Genomic DNA, 13,058 nt, shown 5'->3' with positions numbered 1-13,058 from the left:
TAGTTATTATTATTTAATACTAGGTGTACCCGGCATGCGTTGCAATGACACGTTAAGTAAAAAAACCAGCCAAGTGCGAGTCAGACTCGCGCCGAGGGTTCCGTACTGCAGAAGAAGTGAAGCAGTAAAAATCACTTTTTACAAAAATATTCATGTGTAGCTGTAGGTTCTGTTGGGTAATATGTTCTATTATGGGTAATATGTAATATATGGGTTCTGTGGGGTAACTTAATTAAAACGTATTGGTTTTGAAGTATTTTCCCCCTCCTCCACCCATATCTCCCATCTACCCCTATTTCCTCCCACCTCCCCGTCATCTCACCCACCTCCATGCCTTCTCCTCCCACATCTCTAACCCTCTAACCTAAATCTCCTTACCTCCCCCTACCTTCCCCCATCTGGATTGAGGAGTTAAGGCCCGAAGTTCAATGCTGAACTCATTGCTTGGTACCTACAATATCAATTCACCCGAAGTTAAATGGTATAGTTTTTAAATTTGGTAAAATTGGGTAAAATTTTATTTCACCAGCAGCAGTTACAGAACCCCTTAGTTTACAATTGATGTACCCTGAATCATCAAGGTTGAAGAGTTGGAACTTGGAGTCTAATTATGAAGTCGTTACCTACAATATTAATTTACTATGAATAGTTCAAGAATCTGCATAACTTAGGCGGGCATGAACCCTGCAGCATCAGAATTTAAAAAAAAACATTTTTTTTGTCCAGAAACCTTCACGGGCGTTTTCATAATACCCTGCCAAAGTTTCATCAGAATCTGACCAATGGTTTAGCAACGCATAGAGCACAAACATACAAACATTGATTTTTATTTATATAGATTTATTAATAAATTATAGAAATCCGACTAGTTTGACTAGATGAATCACATGGCAATTAATAAAGAGAATACCTACCATGGTACTACTATAAGTTTTTACTCTTTGAATTAAATATATAGGTAGGTACATTTAACTTTATTTTACAGCAAAATTAACGTCTGTCAAGTACGTACATTGAACAAATTCGTTCGGCCACAGATCACTCTGGTTCGGCGCCCACAAAATACTAGATCTTAGCAGTATACCTAGTCTAAGCGTGGGATATGAAAATCATTCAATTCGAATTCTTCATTCGGATCATTCAAATCTTGGAATTATTTGTAATACGATAAAATCTTGACAGGACGTCGGTTACATTTAGTAGTCACTTAAAAATTCATATATTGAAGTAAGAAAAAAGTTTGGGAACCTTTACATTAAACTATAGGATCTTAGTCTGTAGTACTAAATGATGTGATTTTTTGTATAGCGGTAGTTTATGGGGCTAGATTTCATTATTAAAGAGAATAATTTAAAAAAAAATCATGATTTGTATTTATTTTTAACTAGCTTATTGTCGCGACTTCGTCCGCGTGGAATACACAAATTCAAACCCCTATTTCACTCCCTTAGGGGTTGAATTGACAAAAATCCTTTCTTAGCGGATGCCTACGTTATAATAGCTATCTGCATGCCAAATTTCAGCCCGATCCGTCGAGTAGTTTGAGCTGTGCGTTGATAGATCAGTCAGTCAGTCAGTCACCTTTTCCTTTTATATATTTAGATATGAACGTTACGCTGTACGGAAGGTTTGTAATGATGTCACAATTTTTTAATTCTAGCCCCATAAATTACCACTGTACAAAAAATCACATCATTTTATTATTACTGTCCAAGACCCTATTTTTAAACATAATAGGAGTGCTGACTGGTGGGACAAGAGTCCTGAGGTGGAGAATGGGCACCGCATCCGACGAGTACGCGGCACCCTGGCACAGGCGATGCTGTATACTGCTGAAATGGTTAAACACAAATCAAAAATAAATAAATCTGTTAACTTATCCAATAGGGTCTTGGACTGTAGTAATAAAATGACGTGATTTTTTGTGTAGTGGTTATTTATGAGGGTAGAATTCATTAGATATTAAAGAGAATAATCAAAAAAATATCGTGATTTTTATTCCTTTTTACAATTATTCTGTACGGAATATGTATGTAATGGGTGTAAATGACGTCACATGGCGTAAACGACTAATATTTTTCTACTTTTTAACATAAACATAATTTCCCGCAGAAATTAGGTACTCTATTTTTATGTTAAAAAGTTGAAAAAAATTTGTTGTTTACGAATTATGACGTCATTATTCATGTTAAAAACAAATAAAAACCATTTTTTTTAAATTATTCTCTATAATAAAGAATTGTAGCCCCATAAACTTTCGCTGTACAAAAAATCTTTTCATTTTATTACTACAATTCAAGACCCTATTAGATTAATAAAAAATCGCAAAATCGAAGAGTATTATGTAAATGATAAAAAAGCGTGCATTAAACTTGCAGCTCACTCCAGCAATGTGCAGATCTGCCATTACTGGATTGAATATTAGAAAAGAGCAACCACTGAGATTCATGCTGGTTCTTCTCGGTAGGAACGGCGACGATTTTGACGATTCAATACCACTTTTAAATGTTCATTTGAATAAAAAGTTCTTCTGTTTCTATCATTCGAGGGGTTTATTTTCATAATGTGTTTCATTTAGCAGGTAATAATTTTCTAACATCAACCATAATATGTACATATGTTTTATATTTTCTGTTTCTAACACGTGTAAAGAAGTGTCACTTCAACCTGCTTTGTTACACATAATCACCTATTTTACTTAACTTCTGATAAAGTCCTGATCTAAATAGAAATTAATTAAATTAATAAATAAATTTTTTTGTTGTTAAATTCATTATTATTGTACATACTTACATTTTGACATGAAGCCAGCTGGTTGACTGTTATGTTAGTAGTTCCCAGCACACGCTCTTCCCTGGCAAAGTCAGGCTCTCGATGGAACGAACCTTACAACAAATAAATAATAAGTAGGAATACAGACCTACATTTTTTTAAATGTGTATCCGCTTTTCTGTCCTCTGACATGATGATCGGAGACCTTTTATAGCTGACATGGCTTGCTTTCTTTTCTATGATGTCCGAATTTTCGGAGACGGTAATAAAAGAACATTATAGACCAAGATCTCCATAACGCCAGATCTGACTTATTTCCTGAGAACCAAATTGTGTGGGATAGAGTAGTCGTTGCATGTAAGTACCCTTAACGTTCGTATATTTGCTAGCTTGGACCACGGGCTAATTTAAAGATATAGCAGATTTCTGCCAAATGCATTAAAGTTCGAAAAAATAATAATGTAATCTTACTAATAGTATGAATCTTAACTTTTAGGGTTCCGTACCTCTAAAGGAAAAACAGAACTCTTATAGGATCACTTCGTTGTCTGTCTGTCGTGTCTGTCAAGAAACCTATAGAGTACTTCTCGTTGACCTAGAATCATGAAATTTGGCAGGTAAGTATAGGTATTATAGCACAGGTAAGGGGAAAAATCCTAAAACCGTGAATTTGTGATTGCATCACAAAAAAATTAAAATGTGTTCATGTACAAATAATTAGTATTTTCAACTTTCAAAGTAAGATTAATATACCAGATAGGGTAACATACGAAAGGGCTTTATCTGTACATTCTAAAACAGATTTTTACTTATTTTTATGCCCGAAAGTTTTTGATTTATCGTGCAAAATGTCTAAAAATACGACTGTAGTACGGACCCCTCGCGTGGTTTCGGGTTTTTCTGTCAAGAATTTTTCATGTAAATATAGTTGGACTCATAGTACGGGTGTTAATCAACATTTATAAGCCACACTCATGTACTCCGGCCTTTAAATACCGCCAATATGAACGGGCGCGTTATCGTGGAGCAGAACAAGATCTTTAATGAGCTTGTCCCTGTGCTTTTCTGTTTTATCATGTCTCTATTTTTATTAGTAACTAGCTTATGCTCGCGACTTCGTCCGCGTGGACTACACAAATTTCAAACCCCTATTTCACCCCCTTAGGGGTTGAATTTTCAAAAATCCTTTCTTAGCGGATGCCTACGTCATAATAGCTATCTGCATGCCAAATTTCAGTCCGATCTGTCCAGTGGTTTGAGCTGTGCGTTCATAGATCAGTCAGTCAGTCAGTCAGTCAGTCAATCAGTCAGTCAGTCACCCTTTCCTTTTATATATTTAGATAACACGTTTATGAGTGTTAATTTATTTACAATTAGATGATGCCCGCGACTTCGTCTGCGTGGAATTAGGTTTTTTTAAAATCCCGTGTGAATTCTTTAATTTTCCGGGTTAAAAAGTAGCCTATGTTACTCTCCAGGTCTTTATCAATCCGTTGCACCATTGCGACGTGATTGAAGGACAAACCAATAAACCAACAAACAAACACACTTTCGCATTTATAATAAGGGTACTGATAGAGACAATGATGCTGCATAATACGTCTCAACCTGTCGTCGTACATAACTGTACCAGACCAGGTTATTGTGGGATCACCTGGCACTCCTTCCAATTCCAAATTATTCTTACCATCAGAGCGTGGGACTAAGTCGGGATTGAGCTCCAGATTGTCTCGTTTTGCTTTGACCAGCTTAATACAAACAGCAGCCGCCGCCACGGCAGCAGCTAGGGCCACCAGCCCAGCCGATGCCTCCAACCAACGCGCCCACGACCGAACAGGGACGTCTTCTGCAACTGCTGATATTAGAATTCTGATGTCATTCTTATAATATAAACTAGCTAAAGCTCGCGACTTCGTCCGCCTGGCCTACACAAATTTCCAACCCCTATTTCACCCCCTTAGTTGTTGGATTTTCAAAAAACCTTTCTTAGCGGATGCCTACGTCATAATAGCTATCTGCATGCCAAATTTCAGCCCGATTCGTCCAGTAGTTTAAGCTGTGCGTTAATAGATCAGTCAGTCAGTAAGTCAGTCAGTCAGTCAGCCACCTTTTCGTTTTATATATTTAGATATATTAATGTCACCATGTGCGTAGTGCGTTACATAGCCGTTTTAGGTAGGTAGGTATCATAAATGATGGCCTAAGAGCCAGCGCGTGCCAGACCTTCCTTATGGGATGTCTATGTCAAAGATAAATTATTTCTTAGTAATTATTAAATAGAGTTTCGTATAAAATTCGTACAAATTACAATCTACGTCCACTGTTCGTTTTAAGTTTGGAAACCATTTTAAATTATCGATTTAGCTAAAAAGAGTATGACCAAAAGGAGACGAAATTATGACGTCACATCTATGCATTTCATACAAGCTCCCAAACTAAACCAGTGTTTAAATGTTTGATAAAACATGCTGATTTGACTAGTAAGTACCATCCCTATTACCTGCAAAGGACACTGTACAGTGTACTTACGCTTTTTACGTAAAGTAACACATAGGTTCCACCGATATTTATACCAACCTGAAGCACTTAATGGTGTTATCGTCTGTAAATGCAAATTCTTAGTTTCACTCCTTCCTCTGGAACTGCTCGCATAAACTGTAGCTGTCAAATTTCTGTCGTCTTCGGTATCAGGCAAGTGGAAGTGACCAGCCACGTTGGATATATTATGTATAAGTGTACCATCCGGGTTCAATAGCTCCAGATGGATGGTTTGTGGTCTTCCACCGTCCCAACCTAAAAATAAAACATCTTCATTAATGTTATGTTCATTATTTTTATTTTATACCATATCGGTACTAACATCGTGAATTTAAGTATTGGTTTTTTATTTATTCAGGCTGAAAATCACATAGAGATAGAAATTTTGTACAAGAATTTGTAAACCTGAATTGATATTTTAAAAAACTCTTATAAACTATGTTTTCCTGGAATAAAAATTACTTCGATGATTCCTTACATTGCTGCAAAATTTTTGTTGAAATCGTTCAGCCTTCAAATCGGTTTAGCGTAGACAAACAGACAATATTTACAATTTAAAGCAGGTGTTTCCTTAGGAGCTAAAAATGGTAGTTATTTCAAAAGTACAAACAAATAATTAAATTTCACTTATATAGATGTAAGTACCTTTTTGACACTGTACTCGAATAGAATGTGGGTATGAGCGTAAAACAACGCACTCAGGGGCGTGCGGCGGACTTCCAGGTGCAATGGTGAAGGAGCATGGGCGCTTTTGTTCCCCAAAATTGTTGGTAGCTCGACATAGAAGTAAACCCAGATCACTGTCGCGCGGGAGCCACGTGAGTGTTGATGTGAAGCGATTGTGGTGACCAGCCACTTTCTGTAATATGTTATAGAAATTTCACACTTACAGAACTACAGTACGCGGCAGAAAGTAATGTACATCGGCCTTTATCTCATTAATAAAAATATACCATCAGCTCGAAACTTCAGTCTAGTGCTGACGTCACTAAAATGGCGGTCACGCGCATTAGCGATTTGCGGGACTTATATACTGTTTTATGACAACCTCTTATTATCAAACCATAATAGAACCGAAGTGAATACTAGCAACTTTCCCAACTTGCCTTAACACTAGTGTAAAGCGTCCTCGAATCAGCGAAGGTCCAGCTAAATTGCAATGGATCTGGAGAAGCCTCTACTGTACAGGTCACCGTCTCCGCTTCCTGGACAATTGCCCCGATGGTTTCCTCTCGAGTTGTGAGGCAGATCGGTCGATCTATAGAAAAAAACATGCTTAGACTTAGTTCGTCGCTCTTAGAAATCGTGACTATTAATTACGTGGTTGTAATTCATACTAGTCCATATCTCTATACTAAAGTGTGTCTGCTACCTTTTTACAGCCTATCCGTTTAATCAAATTCGACGAAACTTGGCACAAGATAGCTTACATCCCGGGGATGGACATCAGCTACTTTTTGTCCCGGAAAATTAAAGAGGTCCCACGGAATTTACAAGAAACCTAATTCCACGTGGACAAAATCGCGAGCATTATCTATTTGGTATAGAGATAGCTTGCTTCCTGTATACGGATATAGGCTACTTTTTATTCCATATAATTGAATATTGAAGAGTTCCGTAGGGATTTAAAAAAACCTGAATCCACGCGGACGAAGTCACGAATCACCTGGTGCCAAAATCTTCCCATAAGTATTACGCAATACGTATTTATGGAAAATTGGGATAGCAGATTTATGAACTCACATCCGACATTCAAGGTGACTTTGTCTTCGAACACCGAGGAGGGTAGATGTGAATTGTGAGCACGGCATACGAGGTCGTGCTTGCTGTCGCGTAAAGATGGCGCCAGGGTCAAAGATGATACAGTGTAGTTTCCATCATGAAGCTCCTGGTAAGGAAAATAATAAAATGTGTTTGTTTGTTTGTTTATTGGTTTGTTCGTTTGTCCTTCAATCATATCACAACAGAGCAACACATCGTCGTGATTTTTTGTATAGTTAAAGACCTGTAGAATAATATAAACACTTTTATCCCGGAATGTCACAAAGTTTCCACGGTAATTTAAAAAAATTAAACCCACGCGAAAAAAGTTGCGGGCGTCAGCTAGTTTGCTATAACCAAACAATACAATTGAAAATTTCTAAGGTATGTTTTTTACCTAGATACGTCTTACCTTATGCACACTCGGTCTTAGCAAGGTATCGCCTAAATGCCAAGTGATAGCAGGTGGCGGTACACATCCCACCACCACACAGTCAACAACGCGAGGTTGGCCTGCCTCGAAGTCTACATTGTTGTTTAAGCGGATCTCCACGTTTAGGGGAGGAACTGTTAAATAAAAAAAAACAGTTAAACTCAGGTTTAATCGTTAAACTGTTGTTCACTGGTAGGTAATGTGTGGCACAGCTATGATAAATATACGATTTTCTTTCTTTCTTTTTTTCTTTCTTTCTTTGCGTTTAGTATTGATCTCAAAATTACAAAGTAAGTATAAAGTGAGAGTTTTATCTTTCATAATTACGGCTGAATATAGTTTTAACTCAGGTAAGTAGTGCCATATTTGTTTTTAATGTGCCATATTAATATACTTACTCTTCAAAAAGAAAAATAGAGAGTGCACTCACGGTACATTTTGACCACGACACTAGCGCTCAAAGGCTCAGTGACGTCAGCGTTTTGGGTAAGGCATTCGTAGTGCGCGTCAAGTTCGTCACGGGTGGCGTTGCGCACGCGCACGTCGGCGCGCAGCACGCCTGCGCGAACGGTGTGCGCACGCTCTATCACGACACCGTTACGACGCCAGTATACCAACGTATCGGGCTGATCTGAAAGTCACATTTGTTTTTTTTTTCTATTATCCATCCATGCTTAGTTTTTAACCGACTTGAAAAAAGGAGGAGGTTCTCAATTCGGCGGAATTTTTGTTTTATAAATAGAAAAGTGTGTCTGTCCTGTCTGTCAATCTGGTAGCTTTTCACGGCCCAACAGATACACCGATTTTGATGAAATTTGGCACTGAGTTAGCTTACATCCCGGGGGCGGATATATGGCATTGATTCACAATGCATGTTCTACTGAGAACATCAGCTGTGACTCTATCTTGGTTCACAATGTATATTCCACTGAGAAGAGCCACACAGAAAATCAGCAGTTGCTCTTTTCATATCATAAAATAATTAAGTACAACATGTAACAATACATTTCACCATCTTGCGGGTAACTGAAAGATGCGCCGATTTGATAGCGTCGACTAAATAAGGGTGTTTTTGCACAATGCAATCAAATCCGAACATTATTTCGGAACCTTGATATTAAAGTTAATAAACTGTGCACTTAGTGGTTTTACTTTAATTTTGCTAGTAGATTAACCTAGGTAACCTATGTAGGCCACGCATTGTGGGTAGCCCTACGTACCATCATCTACTTCACAGACCAGAGTGAGATCTGAACCGAGGCTGAGTGGCCCAATATAGCCTCTTTTGATTTCTTTGCCGGCATCGTTGAAAATTCTGGGTATGCCTGGAGAATCTGCAATCATTAAAATGTATTAATTTGAATTTATATAAAGCAGTAAATAAAAAACAGCATTTTTTTACAAACCTAAGCTGGGTAAAATTCCTATCAAGGGGCATGGCAGTGCTGGGAGCTAAGCAAAACAAAAGGTAGAAACGATCCATCGCTTTATATAAACAAAGATGAATTAATAATAATAGGTTCCCAAAAATATTGGCTGCGAATTATTAAAAAATTAGATGATGCCCGCGACTTCATCCGCGTGGATTTAGGTTTTTAAAAATCCTGTGAGAACTCTTCAAATTTCCGGGATAAAAAGTAGCCTATGTTCTTCCCCGGGATGCAAGCTATCTCTGTACCAAATTTCGTCAAAATCGGTTGAACGGTTGAGCCGTGAAAAGCTAGCAGACAGAAAGACAGACGGACAGACAAACTTTCGCATTTATAATATTATAGTAATGGATTAATTTAATTTATAACTAAATTTTTGAATTGGCGATACAATGATAAGCAAATTAAAGTTGTGGGCTGGCACTACATGGGATACAAATTTTTACGATGGAAAGGTTGTAATGAGAGGTTTAGCATACTACTTGTATTTTTTACATTTTATGTTTTGATGAGATTATTACTTACCCACCAACCTCACATCAATAACGTAGTCCAGCGAGGGGGAGGCTTGATAATGGACTCTACATCTATAAATGCCGCTATCCTGCTCACTCACGCGCTTCAGAAGGAGAGAGGTATCGTCGTAACATGCTCCTGCGTCACACGACGTACCAAATATTCGATCGCGGTTCACAGCTCTAGGGCAAAACAAAATAAAGTTTTTTTTAATATGACCTGGTATATTGTAAATGCAAAAGGTTAAAAAGGTTAAAAACCTACCTACCGGCTGTCGTTTTGATTCCTTTTGAAGGTGAGATATAACGATCTTAATCTAGATAATTTGACTTGTAATAGATTTTAAAAATATCTAAATTCAAGCAGACGTACCTAGTCGCGATCATCAATTAAAAATTATAAATAGTTAACTCTCTACATTTTGCAGCATAATATGCTGCAAAATGTAGAGAGTAGAGTAGTCTTAAGACTGTACCTAAGCTGCCTACACCTAAAGTTGAAGTGTTGACAGCCTAGTGGCTAAAACTTCAGCCTCCTATATGATAGATCGGGGGTTCAATCCCGGGCACACATTTCTAACTTTTCAGAGATATGTGCGTTTCAAACAATTATAGTACTTAAGTACCATTCTTTCACGTGAGGAAACCTGCATGCCTGAGAGTTTCTCATTATGTTTTCAAGTCTGACACTTGCTTGGCCGGCGTAGTGAACTAAGTATTTATATTCTAAACCCTTCTCATTCTGAGAGATGACCCCTACTCAGTAGGGACCTACTGGGTCAGAAGTTGAGATGATGATAATGATGATGACAACATTGACGTAAACAGTTTACGTCATTGTTGTCATCATTTTGATCTAAATTTAGCCCTTATCAATTCTGTAATGGAAATGAAAAAAAGTTGGCAGTCAGTAGGGGACTGCCGACAGAAGAGAAAATTTAAAGCTAGAAAATATATCCTTTCGGTAGTCGGAGTCCGAAAGCATGACACTTCCATTAAAAATTAAACCTTAATAGGTTAAAGAATTTTTTTTTAAAAGCTAATAAAATTAGGATGTCGGTGATGTGACCTTTTCACTTCAAAAACTTAAATATAATATAATATTATTATTAATTAATTTTATATTAAGCAATTTTACCAACCTCCTCTCAACTTCTTCGTTGGGAAATCTGTAGAGAAAATCTCTGTCGTTTTTCAACCACAAAACATACGAGTCCGGCCCATCCAAGAACACTTTTCCCTGGCCACATGGCAGTCGGGCGTCCCTTCCTCGAACTGCACGGAGGACCACAACCTCTACGAAACAAGATTGAAACGATTTCATTGTGAACTCTACAATCTATTTTCCATTGGCGCATAATAATTCATATGTCGCGGAAACGCCATCAAACGATGTACGGCGCATATTATTATTCTGACGGCTAAGTATGAATATTTAACACTGCAATAATATGACTGCAATAAAGTAATTGAATGTTTGAAAAGAGCAACCGCCGAGTTTCTTTCTGGCCTTTCTCGGTAGATCGTCAGTGGGCTAAAATTTGAAGTGTTTAAATCTATGAATTTAAAAATCCACTCACTTCCATACTAATATTATACATGCGAAGGTGTGTCTGTCTGTCTGCCTGTCTGCTAGCCTTTCACGGCCCATCCGTTCAAGCGATTTTGACGAAATTTGGTACAGAGATAGCTTGCATCCCGGGGAAGGACATAGGCTACTTTATATCCCGGAAAATCAGAGAGCTCCCACGAGATTCTGTAAAACCTAAATCCACGCGGATGAAGTCGCGGGCGTCATCTAGTTTGTAATATATTTCCGTCGTTTATTAGTAAAAATTATAAAGAAAAGGATGCAGATATCCTACTCTTAATTTAGTTTAAGGAAAGACATCAGAATCGATGCCAATGGCAATAAAAATAGTTTTAATTTTAAAGACTCAAAGTTTATGATAGTCCTACGATGTAGGAAAATAAACGAAGTATGTACCTGGATCTAGGCTAACCACGTATCCGGATAGGTACATACTGAAGAAGATGCCGTAGAACATCATATTTAGGGCTGAAACAATCGAAACATGTTTAAAGCGGATTCAATAATATTATACCAACTTTTTTAGGGTTCCGTATACAAAGGGCTCCGCTCATTCCATCCATCCATTCGTCATTCTGTCCGTCTGTCTGTCAGCGAGCTGCATATCGTGATAAGTAGAGAGTTGAAAATTTTACAGAATGTATATCTATACATTGCGTCTATAAGAATAGCAAATAGATACTAAGAATTTCAAAAATGCAACGATAAAAAATTAAAGTGTTATTTCTTGTACGATGATACGGAACCCTACGTGTGCGACTCCGACTCGCACTAGACCAATTTTCATCATACAATGTGGCTAATTCCTTTGTACACAATCTCTAAACTAAACTAAAATATCACGTCTAAATCTATTGCTATCCCTTTCATAATGTTGCTTGCGGAAAAGGAAAGCACTAGATTTAGACCTGTTAATTTAGTTTAGTTTAGAGATTGTGTACTAGAGAATCGGCCCCATTATTAAACTATTCTCGCATTGAGAATTCAAAAAGGCTCTATTAAATTGTAAAATTCGAAGTAGAATTCCAAAAAATCGAATTCGCAACCACAAATGACGTAGGTAAAGTAACTGTAAAATATTATGTAAAGTTCATAGAAAAATTATTATTAATAATATAATATAAAATATTACATTCTTAATAAAATCTTTATTCTAAAATGGAGTAAACATTTATCATCATGAGTCACACAAACAAAATAAAAATTAGTACAATACAATGGAACACACAGCCCTATCGGTATATCAGGTACCAGCTTAGCTAGGTCTCTCTACCGCTAAGCTTTCCTTCCTGACTAATCCAATAATTGGTAAGTGTGATGTGGGGGCAGGAGGTTCTAGTTACGACGGAGGCGAAGAAGTGCATTCGTACACGCAACCTCCCTCGGTTACGAATGACTCACTATTGTAGTAGTGTGGTGTCGTAAAGGGGGTGAAACCTATTAGTAGACAAGCAATTTTAGAACCTATTACTTACGACGATTCTTAATGAAGTTACGTGTACCTACAGGCTACAAGCTCAAATAAAGCAATTAAAAATGACACCTAGTCGAATACCTCAAACGTCTAAGTATTCTTATGATGATCAAATAAGTACACTATAAACAAGCAATTCTTGTATATCTACCACCCATCATCACCATCTCATATCACCACTCTGACCAACCCAAAAGTAGTTTACTCAATATTAGAGTCATGATATTGGGTACTTTTAGGGCTTGTGGGTACCAATGTAATGTTATGATGACTGTCTCTCCTACCTTAGTAGGTACTTAGTTTTTTCCAGTCCGTCTGTCTAGCTAGTCTATCATCTCCGTCTGTCCAACCTTGTGTCACAGTCATTTTAAAAAGATAGTTTTCAAATTTCAAATAATTTATTTCAAATAACTTAAGTTTACAGTAGCTGTAGGAGGTTGGAGCCTTCTTTTAGGAGTAGGCGAACTACTCCTGTGTCAGAAGACACCGCTCTTCCTTAACAATATTTTCATCAGCGATATCAAGCAAACGTGTGTGAGTTAGT

General features: G+C 37.4%; 1 protein-coding gene across 2 annotated transcripts; it reads right to left on the bottom strand.

Moving 5' to 3' along the window:
- Positions 1-517: 517 nt before the first annotated feature.
- Positions 518-11,483, bottom strand: LOC117995926 (cell adhesion molecule DSCAML1-like). Of its 2 annotated transcripts, none has more exons than XM_069508531.1 (13): positions 11,437-11,483; positions 10,592-10,745; positions 9,460-9,632; positions 8,725-8,838; positions 7,935-8,135; positions 7,484-7,638; positions 7,054-7,198; positions 6,413-6,568; positions 5,956-6,165; positions 5,350-5,565; positions 4,460-4,627; positions 2,794-2,885; positions 518-1,832 (listed from the first exon to the last, which is right to left on the bottom strand). In XM_069508531.1, exons 1-13 carry the CDS (start codon positions 11,471-11,473, stop codon positions 1,725-1,727), a joined length of 1,929 nt encoding a protein of 642 aa, XP_069364632.1. In that variant the 5' UTR covers positions 11,474-11,483; the 3' UTR covers positions 518-1,724. The 2 variants fall into 2 exon arrangements, with proteins under 2 accessions (XP_069364632.1, XP_069364633.1); XM_069508532.1 differs by having other exon boundaries at positions 4,460-4,624.
- Positions 11,484-13,058: the final 1,575 nt, after the last annotated feature.

Source organism: Maniola hyperantus, chromosome Z, assembly GCF_902806685.2.
Source record: "Maniola hyperantus chromosome Z, iAphHyp1.2, whole genome shotgun sequence".
Classification (NCBI taxonomy): Eukaryota; Metazoa; Arthropoda; class Insecta; order Lepidoptera; family Nymphalidae; genus Maniola; species Maniola hyperantus.
The sequence above is the reverse complement of the archived record's forward strand: the minus strand, read 5'-3'. Positions and strand labels throughout refer to the sequence as shown.

Excerpts from the sequence above, each read along its gene's own strand:
- LOC117995926 (XM_069508531.1), bottom strand. The coding sequence starts at position 11,473 with ATGTACCTATCCGGATACGTGGTTAGCCTAGATCCAG. Across the intron at positions 7,639-7,934 it reads TGTCGTGGTCAAAATGTACC|TTCCTCCCCTAAACGTGGAG; the intron begins GTGAGTGCACTC and ends TTTATTTAACAG. Across the intron at positions 1,833-2,793 it reads AGCTGGCTTCATGTCAAAAT|CAGTATACAGCATCGCCTGT; the intron begins GTAAGTATGTAC and ends TAACCATTTCAG.